Source organism: Sturnira hondurensis, unplaced genomic scaffold (assembly GCF_014824575.4).
Source record: "Sturnira hondurensis isolate 20B ecotype Veracruz unplaced genomic scaffold, ASM1482457v3 Scaffold0007406, whole genome shotgun sequence".
NCBI classification, from domain to species: domain Eukaryota; kingdom Metazoa; phylum Chordata; class Mammalia; order Chiroptera; family Phyllostomidae; genus Sturnira; species Sturnira hondurensis.
The window spans coordinates 12,505,786-12,519,994 of NW_028080037.1; the positions used below are offsets into that span (position 1 = coordinate 12,505,786).

The 14,209-nt window shown below is 55.0% G+C and overlaps 1 protein-coding gene across 1 annotated transcript in view; it reads right to left on the reverse strand.

The window, feature by feature from the left end:
* WSCD2 (WSC domain sialate O sulfotransferase 2) overlaps positions 1 to 14,209 on the reverse strand; it is a 94,698-nt gene that overhangs the window by 10,158 nt on the left and 70,331 nt on the right. Inside the window, exons 5-7 of the mRNA XM_037052359.1 lie at positions 13,520 to 13,641; positions 10,341 to 10,515; positions 4,966 to 5,130 (exon numbers count right to left, since the gene is read on the reverse strand). Coding sequence (XP_036908254.1) covers positions 4,966 to 5,130; positions 10,341 to 10,515; positions 13,520 to 13,641 — 462 coding nt within the window. The remainder of the gene's footprint in view (positions 1 to 4,965; positions 5,131 to 10,340; positions 10,516 to 13,519; positions 13,642 to 14,209) is intronic.

Sequence of the window (14,209 nt, forward strand, 5' to 3'; positions counted from 1 at the left end):
TGCGACAGAGGGAGGGAGAAAAGGGGGAAGAAAAACAGACCTAGAAACAAAACAGACAGAGAGAGAACAGACAAAAACACAAGGAGAGGGACAGAGACACACAACAAGGCAGAGAGACACAGAGAAAGACAGAAACAGGGGGAAAAAATCAAGAAAAAGAGACAGACAGGCAGATGGACAGAGTCACAGGGAAAACCACGCTCAAGTGGATCAGACACTTGGACTCTGGGAGGGAAGCTCAGTCATTCATTCACCGATTCCCTCGTCCTTGGCTTGACATCTCCTTGTGGGGTGTACATCCGTTGCCGGGATGAGGGAAGAAAAGGTTGCAAAGAAAGTGGGGGTAGAGGAGAGAACGTCAGGCAGCCCTGCAGACTTAGGAGGGTGCTGGGGGGGGGTCACCCGCGTGGCCAGTGCTTGTTACAGAGGGGGAATTGGGACGTGCCCCGGGAGTCACGGCAAGATTGGCTCAGACAGAAACCAGCCCCTCCTGGCCCATCACTGAGGCCCCTTTCTAATTACTGACCCCTAAATGGCCCTCCCCACTGTCCCCTTCTCCCCACCATTGCTGCTCCCCCGACAATCCTGCAGGCTAAATGTCCCCCATCCAACCTCTGGGGCCCGAGGGGCATATCACTCCTTTGCACACCACTTCTTGGCCTGAAATCCTCTATACCCCACTCCCCCACCCTGCCTACCCAGTGCCCCCTGGATACTGTGCACAGCTCTCGGAAGGGCATTTCAAGGGCTTTGCAGTATCCAGTCCTGGCTGCCCCTCCTGCTGTATGCCCCCAGCCCTCACCCCCCACCCCCTTCACGGTCAGACAGCCTTCAAACTATTTTCATTTGCCAGTCACGCTGCGGCATTCTCCTTGTCTAGGCCCCACCCACTCCGTGCCCTCTGCCTGGAACTCCCTCCTCTCCTTTTGGGTAAGTCTTCTCCACATTTTGCACATACACCCCCCAAAATATATAAATCACTGGTCACAGTGCTGGGCCCATGGTAGACACTCAATAAATGCCCATGATTATTATTATTATTGGCAGCGACATGAATATATGAATAATAACAAGGGCCGGCCGTGATGAAGGAGTGCTCTGGGTACAAGGAAGATAAAGGAGAAGGACACCTAAGTCTGCCAGAGACCTTGCAGGGGGCCGTGCCCTGCAGCTGGGGGTGTGGGTTTCCAGGCAGATGAGCGAGGATAGGGTGGTGGCGGGACAGTAGACAGTGTGTGCCATGTCTGGTGTGTCTTGCAAGTACAAATTGCTCTTTCTGCCTGGAGTCTGATGCAAGAGAGGGGTGGCTGAACTGCCACCCAGTGGGAGCAAACCCGGGCACAGCAGTTACCCCCACCTCTGGCACCATGTCCCCTCCCCTCCCCCCATGCTCCAGGACCCCGGGAGGTATGAGGGTTTCAGTAAGCTAGGCATCTGTCAACTGCAGAGGTGATGACGGAGGGACTTGGGGGTTCACCAGATTGACCAATCTGGGGGTGGGGTCCCCTCTGATTGCTCCCCACTGCCAGCCCTGAACTCCCAGGGGGAGAGAACGCATTGTCACCTGCAAGAGCTCAAGCCACAGGAAGTATTTTTAAGCTCCTGAAAAGGCAGCTGCACTCAGAGCGTCAGGCGCCTGTGACCAGCCCACAGACCTCTGACTTCCTCGGTGGGACTGACATCCCACAGCTCCGGCTCGGGAAGTGCCAGGGAGGGCTGATGCTTGCTCGCTTTGTATCTCCTCTGTTTTCTGTTTCTTCTTCTTGCCTTCCCTTCCCCCGACCTCTCTCCCTCCCTTCCTTTCTCTTTCTTTTTCTTCCCCTTTCTAGCTAAGCCTTTAGGGACACCTTCTCTACTAATGATCAACTCTTGATATTCCCCAGGACTTGAGTAACAAAAACGTAGAACCAGGACTAATTCTAAGAATACTGTGGGTCTGGAAGTGAGAATACCGGGCTCCTGCTCTAGGGCCGGGGGTCTCACTCTGACTTTGCATGGGAATCATTCAGGAGCTTTTTGGTTTTTTTTAAATTCTCACCCAAGGATATGTTTATTGATTTTCTTGATATTTTAGAGAGAGTAAGGGAGAGAGAGAGACAGAGAAACATTCATTGTTTGCCTCCTGTACACACTCCGACCAGGGATAGAACCTGCAACCTAGGTGCGCACCGTGACTGGGGATTCAGCCCGCAACCTTTTGGTGTACGAGCGCGATGCTCCAACCAGCTGAGCCACCCAGCCAGGGCTCACTTGGGAGCTTCGAAGAATGACGGATGCCCTGGCCACTCCCTAGAGTCTGATGGAAATGGCCTTGGTGCAGCTCCGGCCCCAGAACATTGAAAGCTCCCTGGTGATTCTGATGCGTAGTTAGAAACCAACCCCCGTTGACCTGAACGGAATACTGGACTGTACCGGTTACACATCACTTACGAAATAGAGTCCCTATTGTACCGCAGCCTCACACATACTATCTCACACGCATTATCTTCTATTTTGTTCGAAATCCCTGTGGGTTCTGCACTGACATCCTCAGATTATAGATGAGGAAACGGTATAGATGCTCAGAGAGGGCAGCTTTGCCCAAAGTCTCACCGCTGATCAGCGACAGAGTCCAGATGGACAATTTGACGTCCAGATTGCATCCTGAGATTCCGTCTCCCTCTCTCTAAAGTCAGGTTGGGGTGGAGGGGGTGGTACACACGTGGCGTGTAGACAGTTCCGCCTCTACACCCTCAGTGGGCATCACTAGTAGTTGAAGGCACTTCATTTCTCAGGGAGAACAGAACCTCAGAGTCCTTCCTAACACATGGTCCTAAAGCAGGGAGTCGCTGGAACTGACATGTGGGGTGAAACCTCTTTGGATCCCTGAACTAAATGATACTCAGGGGCCCTTCTAACTGTGACATTCTGGGGTTTCCTGAGCAGGGTTGCCGCTGCCGCCAGGAAGGTTAGAATGAGGGCCAGCCATGAGATGCTTTCTGAGCCCGTTTCCCCAGCCACCGCCCCAGAGATTCCAGAATGTGCTTGGCTCCTCCCAGCAGCCCCCATATAGGCAGTGCGGCTTAATGGTTAAAAGCAGAGGTGCTGGTGACAGCCAGGTGTGGGCTCAGTTTCTGGGATAAGTATGCAAAACACTTGGCTCACAGCCTTGTACATAAAAGGTGCCCAACGGATGATCGCTGAAGCCAAAACTAAAAATTAATAAATATAGGAAAAGTCGGGACCCGAAGGCAGGCCCCTTACACCAGCCATCGCCAACCCCATCCTTTGACGTGTCTCTCTTCACCCTTCCTGCCTTTTCTCTCCCACTCTCTACCCTGCTCCTGCTTCTTGCCCTTAGACAGACCTGCCCCTGGCTCTCCCTGAGCTGGGGCTCAGGGGTGGCTCTCTGTCAACACCAGGCTGTGCTTGGTCAGTGCCTGGTACCCAGACCGAAGTATTCACAGCCTTTATTGAACATTTATTGTGTGCCGAGCCTGTGGCAGAGATCAACTTGTGAACCTTCACAACCACCTTACCAGGTGTGTGCTGTTATCTCTAATTTGTGCATGACGACACAGGACCAGAGAGGTACAGTAACTCGCTCCAAGTCACACAGCCAAGAAGTGGTCATCATCTGGTTAGCAGACACAGAGACCCATGGACAAGGGCTGTTTCACACAGAAACTCACAGCCCCTCCCAGGCAGAGCTATGCTTCCCTGATACCGCCGCCGCGCCTGGAAGAGGGCATCACAGCCCATGGGCACCTCATCTGAGACTTGCAAAACCCCAGGGATTTCTTGCCTGTGTGGTGAGATGACGGGTGTGGGCTTCGAAGCCGGGAAACACTGGGCTGTGCCCCCCCTCCCCGATCAGCCCATTGAAAAAGATCTGTGTGACCTTGGGCAAGTGCCATCCCCTCTCTGAGCCCCGGGTTCCCTATCTGGGAAAAGGTATCAACATCCTTCTCCCAGGGTAGCTGCGCAGGGTTAAACAGAAACGGAGCGCCTGGCGCAGCTCCTGGGTGGCCAAGAGAACGTCTGTGGCCATCCGAACCTCCCCGAAGTGCCTGGCACCCAGATGGCACTCCATACGTGCCTGCTGGGAAAGTAGGCTGGGGAAGCGCATTAGGACATAGCACTGTTCAGCCAACATCTGTGAACAGAGTGAAAACAAAGCAGCCACCAAACTGACATCATCGACGGAAAGGCAGAGAAGACACTGACCANCCCCCCCCCCCCGGATCAGCCCATTGAAAAAGATCTGTGTGACCTTGGGCAAGTGCCATCCCCTCTCTGAGCCCCGGGTTTCCTATCTGGGAAAAGGTATTAACATCCTTCTCCCAGGGTTGCTGCGCAGGGTTAAACAGAAACGGAGCGCCTGGCACAGCTCCTGGGTGGCCAAGAGAACGTCTGTGGCCATCCGAACCTCCCCGAAGTGCCTGGCTCCCAGACGGCACTCCATACGTGCCTGTGGGAAAGTAGGCCGGGGAAGCGCATTAGGACATAGCACTGTTCAGCCAACATCTGTGAACAGAGTGAAAACAAAGCAGCCACCAAACTGACATCATCGACGGAAAGGCAGAGAAGACACTGACCAACAGCAGTCGATAAAAAACATCTTCAAAGTGAACATAGTTATTGAACCTCTGCGTACAGCAGAGTCACCGGTCAGTGAAGGTCTGTGGGGAGGTACCTGCACACAGTCAGTGTTCAAGGAAGGCTTACAGTGATCTAAATGGAGGGAAGGTACCAGGCACGTAGTAGGTGCTTGATAAATGCCCATTATGGAATAGAGGCAGGTGTGACACCCAAGACATGATGCTCTGGAAACCTTTGTGGGATGTAAGTGAAGGGAAGGTACCGAGCACATAGTAGGTCTCAATAAACACGCCCGGGTGGGCTGAGCAGCACATAGTAGGTGCTCAGGAAGGGTGTTCCCACGCCCTCCCTGGGCACCCTTTCCAGCCCAGGCAGCCTCCTCACCTTTGTTGTAGAGGGAGCCATCGAAGTAGTAGCTGCCGGTGTAGAAGCCGGTGGCCAGCTCGATGAGGTGGCGGGCCCACGTGTTGCCGGCCCCCGGGAAGCTGGCCAGAGCGATGAGCCGCTTGGACTTGGCTGGGAGGAACCTTCTGTCCATGCAGCGGTTGTCTGCAAAGGGCAGGGTGTGGGGCAGGGGCAGACACAGCCTGGGTGTGAGTCCCACCCCTGCTGCCTCCCAGCCTTTCAACCCAGTGCATGTGATGGAACCTCTTCTGGGCCTCAGTTTTTTCATCTGTGAAATGGGGGGAGTGATTCCTCTTTTATGGGGTTGATGTGAGGGTTGAATGAGATGATGGGATTAGCACATAGTAGGGAGTCAATAAAACTCAGCTAGGAGAATGAGTCTTCTCTACTGCCTCAGTTTCCCCTGTCACCGTAAGTCACCTTCTCCTATCCCCAACTTTCCTCCAGATTAATCCCCTGAAACGGTGTCCATCTACATGCGAGCCAGTCCGAGGTTCCTACCTCGGCCTCCAGGGCCTGCGTGGTCTGGCCCTTGCGTCCTCCAGGCTCATCCCATTCACCAGCTTCCCCTCCCACCCCCACCTGCCAGCCCCTGCTGTCCCTTCACTTCCTCACCTGTGCTCTGCCCCTTCCTCACTCAGCACCTTCCGGCATGCTGCCCCCTCAGCCGTCCCTCACCTGTCTTTGCCAGGGGGACTGCTTCCCATCCTCCTGCTCTCTGCCGAGTTGGTGCCCCTTCCTCCCCGGACCCCCGGGTTCTGGCTAGTGAACTATACCCATCCCCTTCATGTCGTTTATCATAGCTGTAATTCAAAAAATTATTTGTTTGGTCGGAAACCCTGCCATATTGTGCTTTGATGATTCCCCAGTACTTTCCATAGTAGCTGGCATGTAGTAGAGATAATAAGTGTTTCTTGGACGGATGGATGGATGGATGGACGGACGGATGGATGGTACATGGATAGATGGGGTGGTGAATGGGTAGTTAGATGGACGGATGGGTAGGTGGGTGGAGGAATGAGCAGGTGACAGCTGGGTGGGTAGCTGGATGCAACAGTGATTGGTTGGATAGGTGGGTAAAAATAATATCTACATTGTACGGCTCTTGTAAGGGTTAAACAAAATAATGCATGTAATGTATTCATACACTACAGTGCTCAGAAGGGATAGCGGTTATTCTCTGGCCCTCAACTTCCACATCTGTAAAATGGGTTGGGACAGGTGAGCACCATTCTGGTACTCTGGACTCTCCGCCTCTGCTCTCAGAGCCCACGGGAAGGGTGTGCCTCAGCCCCTCCTGGAGCTGGAAGGCACAGTGGCGGTCAGCTGAGGGGGTGGCCAGCACAGGGGGCTCTGCCGTGGAAAAGGAACAGGAGAGAATCCTGGAGTTTTCGTCTCAGTCCTGCTTCTGGGCTGCTAACCTCAGTCCTTATCGACTCCGAAGGGGGCGCAGGCAAACCTCCCTTCTCAGTCCCGGCTTCCACACCCCTTGAGCTCACAAGGCTGCTCTGCCCCCACCCTCTTCTCCTCCTCCCCATGGAAGAGGGGGCTGTACCCTGCTCTAGCATCTCCATCCCATCTTCACCCCCACCCCAGTCTCCCTGCCCCACTGGTTCCTCCCCATCTCCTTTCTCTCCCTCTCAGCGGGCCCCATCACATGAGCAGGCAGACATGAGCAAAGGGCTCCATCACTGAAAAACCCCGCACCAGCAACCATTCTCCCCAGGCCCCATCCCCACTCACGCTGCTGGCAGAGCTGGCCGTGCACCCATCTCATTTCTTGCCACAGTCATCAGTGACCTTCAGTCCGGCCCCCCCCTTCACCGGGCCACTCAGCACCTCCCATAGCACCCATCACTCTGCCCTTCTTACAGTTCCCTCCAAGGTGGTACCCCGGTACTTCCTGCTCTGTGCTGTCCATCGCTACTGGAATCTTACTCTGATTATGTTGATTTCTCACGGCAGTCTTTCCGTGAGAAGTTAGAACTACTAGATTTAACTTCCAATACTGCCACTACTTGCTGGGACACCTCGGAAGCAGGATGGGTCAGAGCCTCAGTTTTCTCACTTGTGAAATGGGACTATGGGACGATCAACATTCCAGGGCTCTTAGGAGGACTAAATGCGAGAAAAGGCGCCTTGAGTGTTAGCACGGGGCTCACAGTGGGAGCACCAATCAACAGCGGCCGCCCGCCAGGGGCCCCGGTCCCCTCCCATGGTGCCACCTGTCGGCTCAGGGGAGAACAGGCTTCGGGAGAAGTAAACCAAGTCCTCTTTGTCGAAGGCAAGCAGGCGTCTGGGGACGGTGTTCATGGGAACACATCGCGAGAAGGAGCCTAGACGTGCAAGGTTCTGGGGGATGGTTAGGTTGAGTGTTTGATAAGGCTGGGGAGTACTCAGATATCACTGATCAATGCGGCTCAGATCTGTGCAGCTCGCTCTGTGTCAATGCTTCTTCAGAAAATCATCAGCAAATAGTGAATTATAATTAATCACACACACACACACACATACACACTGAAGAGGGACGATGTTCATAACTTACTTCAAAATGCTGCCCAAAAATAAGGATGGAGAAATGGAGAGACAAGAAAGTGAATGTAACAGAACATTGGCAAATGTCAAATCGACAGGATAAGCATACGAGTGTTCACTGTGTAATTCTTTCTAATTTTTCTGGAGGTTTCGTACTTTGTCATAGTAAAATGCTGGGAATGGGGAGGAAGCTAGGCCCTCAATTTCCCTGGGAAATGGGATTCTCCCTGCCAACACTGCCTGGGAGGCCAGAGCCAACTCCAAGGTCAAAGCTGTTGTTTTCAGCACTAAAAAAAAGGAAGTCGATTTGGCTCTTAAGCTCCACAAATCACAGCAATGCCTCAGGCAGTATTATATGTAGCTTTGAAATCGGACAGACCCGGGTTTCAATCCAGGATTGTCACGGCCTAGCTGTGACACTGAATAGGGCACTTCACCTCTCTGAGCCTCAGTTTCCTCACCTGTAAAATGCGGCTAGTAAACTTTACAGGATTAAATGCATAATGCACGTGAGGTACTTGCAGTGTATGTTGAGATACTGTGGTTACGAGTGAAATCTTGGGACCCAGAATGCCTGGATCCAAATCCCAACTCTGCTTGACCTTAGCTGTGTGACGCTGGCTGAGCTGCTCAGCCTCTCTGTGCCAAGCTGCCTTGTTTGTAACATGATGATAAGAGCAGCCCCTCTATCACTGGACTATCCTGAGGATTAGATGAGTTAATTCAGTCCAAATAGTTTAGACAGTATGTGGCACACAGTAGGTGCTCAATAATTATTTTGTTCCCCCCAAGAACATCAGGACTTAGCACATAGGAGGTGCTCAATAAAGGCAGCCCACAATAGACCAGGCTCTTGCAGTCTGATGAACTCACATGACCCCCAAACTTCCCAGTGTGAGGCCCTGGCTGGGTAGCTCGGGGGGTTAGCGCGTTGTCCCCAATGTGCCAAGGGTGCGGTGGGTTAGATCCCCTGCCAGGCCACATTCAAGAATCAACCACCAAATGTATCAATAAGCAGAACAGCAAATCATTTCTCTCTCTCCCTCCCCCTGCCTTCCACATCCCCAGTGCAAAGCCTGACATGGAAAAACCGAAGGTCAGCGATGACCTGGGGGCAGGGCCCTGGGGATGAGCAGACCCATTGATGAGGGCCTCATTCTCTGCTATTGAAAGGGCTCCAGTGTCTGTTTTATCCACATCAAATGGGTCATAGGATAATTACTCTGTGTGGGCCCCTCCCCCAGGCTGGGACAACCCAGTTCCCAGCAGACCAAGCGGCACTTCTGGATGCCCAGGAACATGACGGCTTCCTCACTGCAGGGCGAACAGAGCCCAGGATGAACCTGATAAATGAGGCCCCAGGCACCGGCTGGATTGCAGCCGCCTGGGAAGCAGCCACAAGGGCCCATCACTGGGACCCCCCTCAGGCCAAACAGGGGATGGGCTATGGGGGGGCCGTCTCTGCTTCTTACAGCAGGGTTTGTGCAAATCAGGAGCCGCCTCCTTCCCCGGGAGGATGTGCTGCTGTGTCCAGGGTGCCTGGTGTGATGGGCAGAGTGAGGCGGGCCTTGGGGCGCCTCTTTCCCTGCAGGTCGTGCCTGTGTGGTGTGCGGCCTGCCCAGCCATGCGCACAGCCACCTGGTTCCTGGGGGTGCGGAGGCGGTCCAGCCCTGTGGGGTTTTGCTGGCTCTCCAGGCTTCCGAAGGTGTGGGGAGCGTCCTCCCCACTGTGGGCAGGGGTTGCTAGCTGGGGCTGTGCAGCCAGAGACCCGAAGGTGAATCGCCCTCATGGACATGTGACTGGCTGGTGCCCACCGCTCCTGAGCTGTGCTCTTGCCACTTGTAAACGGGAGTGACATCACCCCGATCCTAGGCTGACCGTGGGCTTCGCAGCATCAGTGAGGCGAGGCTGGGCACAGGCCTGGGGCACACTCCATGGTCAGTATGTTCAGATACTGGGGTACTGCTTCGGGGTTTCCTTTGGGCAGAGTGTCCTGCAAGGCACCTCCAAAAGGCCCCCCACTTTTTGTTATGTCCCCATCAGGAGAGAAGGGTTTCATCTAGACATGGTATAAACAGCCTGCCCTCAGGCAAGTCCCTTAACTGTTCTGGGCCTCAGTTTCCCTCCCTGTAAAGTGGGCTTAATGGCGGCTCCCACCCAAGAGGAGGGCTGAGGGGGACAAAGCAAACGGAGGGCTTCACATCGAGCATGGCTCAGAGACAGCCCTCGAGAAACCCTAGGTGCCACCACTGCCAGTGCCAGCGCCATCATTATCTCGGCCCAGTGGCCCCAGGAGACAGAGGAGGAGATAAGCAGTGAGTATGGGTTCCACCAGCAAAGGAAGGGTCGAAGTGGGAAGGGTGACCGAGAGAAAGAGAAAAAGAACTTATAGGTACACTTACAGAATCCTAGAATTGGAAGGGCCCTTGCAGGTCAACAATTTGCAGAGGGAGAAACTGAGGCCCGGAGAGGGGAAGCGACTTGCCCAGGGTCCTGCAGTGGGTCTGCGCTGGAGACCCAGGTCCCCTCCCCATCCCAGCCCAGATGTCTCCCCGCACAATGTCACTGCCTCCGTTTCAAGAAAAGAGCCACCCAGGAGAGGGCCTCAGTATGAGGGGGAGAGCTGAGGGTCCTTAGAACCCACACTGTCTTGCCTGGGACCCTCTGTCGCCCACCCAGGATCTCTAAGTCTGGCCAAGTTCACCAGCTCGGCCCTGGGCCCTCTGGCCTGCGCGGTCTGGCCGGTGTGAGATGGACTGACCCGGGCACCTCTGGGAGGGAGGAGAACGCCGGGGGCCTGCGGGGGCGGCCGGGCCTACCTTGGACCTGCGTCTGGTACACGATGAAGTAGCTGGCGGTCCCGCAGCTCTCAAACTCCTCCGCGCTGCACTTCTGGGCGCAGAGCTGTTCGTCCTCCCTCTCGTGCAGCGGGAACAGCGTGGTGGGGAACCCGCAGTGGCAGGCGGTGCCCGCGAGCGCCGCCAGCGGGTACTCCTGGGAATGCACGGGGAGAGGAAGAGGAAGAACACCCATCAGTCCCCAGACGGCCAGACGGGGAACGTAGGGCTGCAGTGGCATTCCCTTCCCCGTTGCTCTCCCCAACCTGAGGGTCCCCAAGCTTCACCAGCGAACCCAGCTTTTACCATTTGGCCCCGTCTCCGTAGCTCCTGCATTAATGTATTCTTCCTGTGTCCCTGAGGTATAATCGCCAATCAAAAACTGTGCACATTCAAGGCAGGGGTGTCAAAGTCATTTTCACCAGGGGCCACATCAGCCCAAGGTTGCCTTCAAAGGGCCGAACGCAGAGCTCCTGGCCCCTAGTTAAGGAGCAGTTACATGTATACAGTCTTAAAGTTACATTCGGCCTTTGAAGGCAACTGTAAGGCTGATGTGGCCCCCGGTGAAAATGACTTTGACACCCCTGGTCTAAGGTGTACAACTTGATATCTTGATAAACAGATACTCGGCAAATGAACCACCACCATTAAGCTAATTAACATACACATGACCTTACACAGTGACCGTTTGCTTTTCCGTTTCCCTGTACTACATTGATTGACTCATCTGTCTGTTTCCTCTAAGTCGACTCACCTTTTGGGACTTCACTTTCTGAGGAAACTTTGTGTCGTTCCCACAAGTAGTACCTGGGGGCAAGCAGCACCCACCGGGTTTCCATACTAGACGTGCAAATACTACAGACATGCAACAGTGTAATTAAATTCTAACTAAGGCATTCTGCCTGCCAAACCTGAGCCCATGTAGGCTCCACTCTTCCTGCGAAAGGATTAGTTGCGGGTAGAAAGGTGTTAAAGGCACTTTGGCACCGAGATGAGCTTTCTGCCTGAGGACTTGAAAGAAACTAGAAAACTAATGCCTTTCTCGTGGTGTGTGACCCCCACGGTCAGTGCCCCAGGCCTGACAGCGAGACGAAACCCCCCGCCTTGGGAGGAGCTGTCTAAAGCCATTCTTCCAGGCCAAAGAGGATACTGGGAACTTTGTGTACCGCGGTCTCTGTTGGGAGAGAGGTTCCTAATTGCTTTATTTGTTCTATGGAGTGCCTAAGTGGCAGCAGGACTGGCCTGAGATCTGGAGGGGGGGGGGTGACTGTCCTTTGTCCAGTCCGCCTCTATCCAAGACCCACAGCCCTGAATTTCCCCCCAAAGCCGCTCCGGGAATAATCTGGTCACGAGCCAAGGTCGCCCCTACATGGCTGGGACCTGTGAGTTTTGCCAGAGTAGGTTTGTGTCTTGTTTAGCAGGTGTTAAATATGAATTGCAGCTCCTAGTTGAAGAGGAGACAGAGAGAGGCAGACAGAGAAAGGAGGTGGGTCAGCTTGTGCCCTGACTGAGGACGTTTTCTAACCTCTGTGAGACACTGGAGCCTTCTGGGACTGTAAACCTCGGACCCTGCACCCGTGGCACAAGCAGCCCTGCTCCCCCGCCCACATGGGTGGACTAACCGCTCCATTCTCTCTTTGGCCCTTAAGCTGGAAGAGGGGGCTTTGCAGAGGGGCCTTCCTGTCCTCCCACAGCCCATCCAGTCCCGCGTGCAGTGGGGCCTCTGACCCTTCGTCACACCAGTTTGCCCTGCAACCTCGCTGTCCCACATGTGTTTGTCCCCCACCTCCGGCTGATCTGTAGGGTCCTCCGGGGCTTCAGGGATGGAGGGCTGCCCACCCTGGGGGATGCCGTGGCAGGTGTGGGTGATTCCTGCCCAAGATGGAGAGCTGGACCTCATGACAGTCGAACCTTTAATCTCATGAACTTCGCCCCCACCTTCCAGGGCACCTCTTAGGAACAGAGCAAAGGATCAGGAAATGCTGGGTGGCTTCAGGTCACCTGGCTGCCCTTGAACGGCTGTTGGAGCCTCTTCGTGGTGCCTCTGGGGTAGCTCAGGAATTCAGAGCATGGATTTGGAGCCGGTCCCAGGAGCTGGTCCCAGCTCTGCCTCTTGCTAGTGCTGTGAGCTTGGGCGAGTGACTTCACCTGTCTGAGCCTTGGTGTTGCCATCTGCATGCGACATGGGGGTGAACACCCCAACCCCTAGTCTTGTTGTGAGAAAACAGTGACCCGTGGGGCAGAGGGCGGACTGAGAAGGTGCGCAGTGCTCAGCAGCCTCCGCGATGACATGGCCTCTCTGTCTTCTCAACAGGGGCTTCGTGGGGTGGGAGCCTCCGGGCCAGCCACAACTCAGAGCAGGTGGGGGCATTCAGGAATCGGGGTGTGGGCTCAGCACCTAGGAGGGGCCACAGGCTGACCCCCAGCAAATGCCAGCATCCCGAGGATAGAGGCCGTACCTGGTGGACTCTGCATCCCCAGCGCTGAGCACAGGGTCTGTGACAAAGTAGGTCCTCATTAAATACTTGCTGAGTGAGTGAATGAAATGGGCCATCGTGTGGTGGAGGAGAGGGCCTCTCCTTTGGACCCTTCTGTACTTTAGCTCATCTTGAGCGAGGAAGGGGGCTCCTCAGACATCACAGCTGGTGACGTGCCTTGCGCTGTGCTGGGAATTAGGGGGTGGGGCACAAGATGTTTAAGGCCCCGCCCCTACTCCTGTGGCATTCACTGTCTGGCTAGGGAGGAAGACTACACAGTTGGCCATCAGGGATCTTAGGCTGAGAAAGACCCCACAGATCATCCAGGCCAACAGCTCTCCAATGCTCAAAGTCCTGGGCGCCATGCCTGCCCTGCTCAGCTTGCACACCTCCAGTGATGGGGACCTCACTCTGACCCAAGGTGGGTGGTCTTTGCCTTTACCTGGTAATCTTCTACTCATGCTTTTAGACCCAGTTCAAACGTCACCTTCATCCCTGGGTGATCCTCACTATCGGAACAAACACACTTCCTCAGAGGCCTGTAGGACTACTACGCCTGGGATCTATAGGAAATGGGCACGCCCCTTCCCCATGTCATGGATCTCAGCCATGACCTCCCTGTCCAGCCAGGCACCCTGTTCCTCCAGCCATTCCACACTGCTGCCCCTGGGGTCCCTGTCTCACCTTCTCCGTGCAGAAGTCCACGCACTTGTCCACGGACATGTTTGGCATGGCGGCCGTCACAGGCAAGGCCAGGGAGAGGTTGTCGGGCCTGCGGAAGCAGCCCCGGAAGACTGCGCTTCCATCTGGAGGGCCAGAGGGAGAGGGCATCGTCAGATCGCGGCTGGGAGAACCACCTTCTGACGGAAGCACTTTACACTCAGCCCAGAGAAGGCAAGAGTCTTGCCAAGGATCACACAGTGAATGAAATGGAGGCGAATGAGCTGGCTGAGTCAACGTTCTCCTCCGTCCCGGAATCTCCGTCAGCAGTCCAGGCCCTGAGCTGCTGGGCCACAGTGTCCCCCATTCGGGGAGATGAGAGACGCCTGGAGGACTGGCGTGATCTCATCAGGGGAGGGCGGAGCACCTGACAATGGAGGGAAGCTCAGGCCTGACCTGCCCCTCCTCAAAGTCCCAGGGTGGCCCTCCGCTCCCCTCATCCTAGGCTTTAGGGGGCACCTACAGGCTCCCAGGGACTGATACGTGGGAGGGACTCCCTTTGAAATAACCCAATCTGGAAATATCCCAATTGGTTGACTATGAAGATTGCCTTCAACGATGTGGGTGGGCCTCGCCCAATCAGTTGAAGGCCAGAGCACCAAAGTGGAGGTTTTCCAGAGCAGAAGAGTTTCTGCATGGAGACTGCAGCGTCCA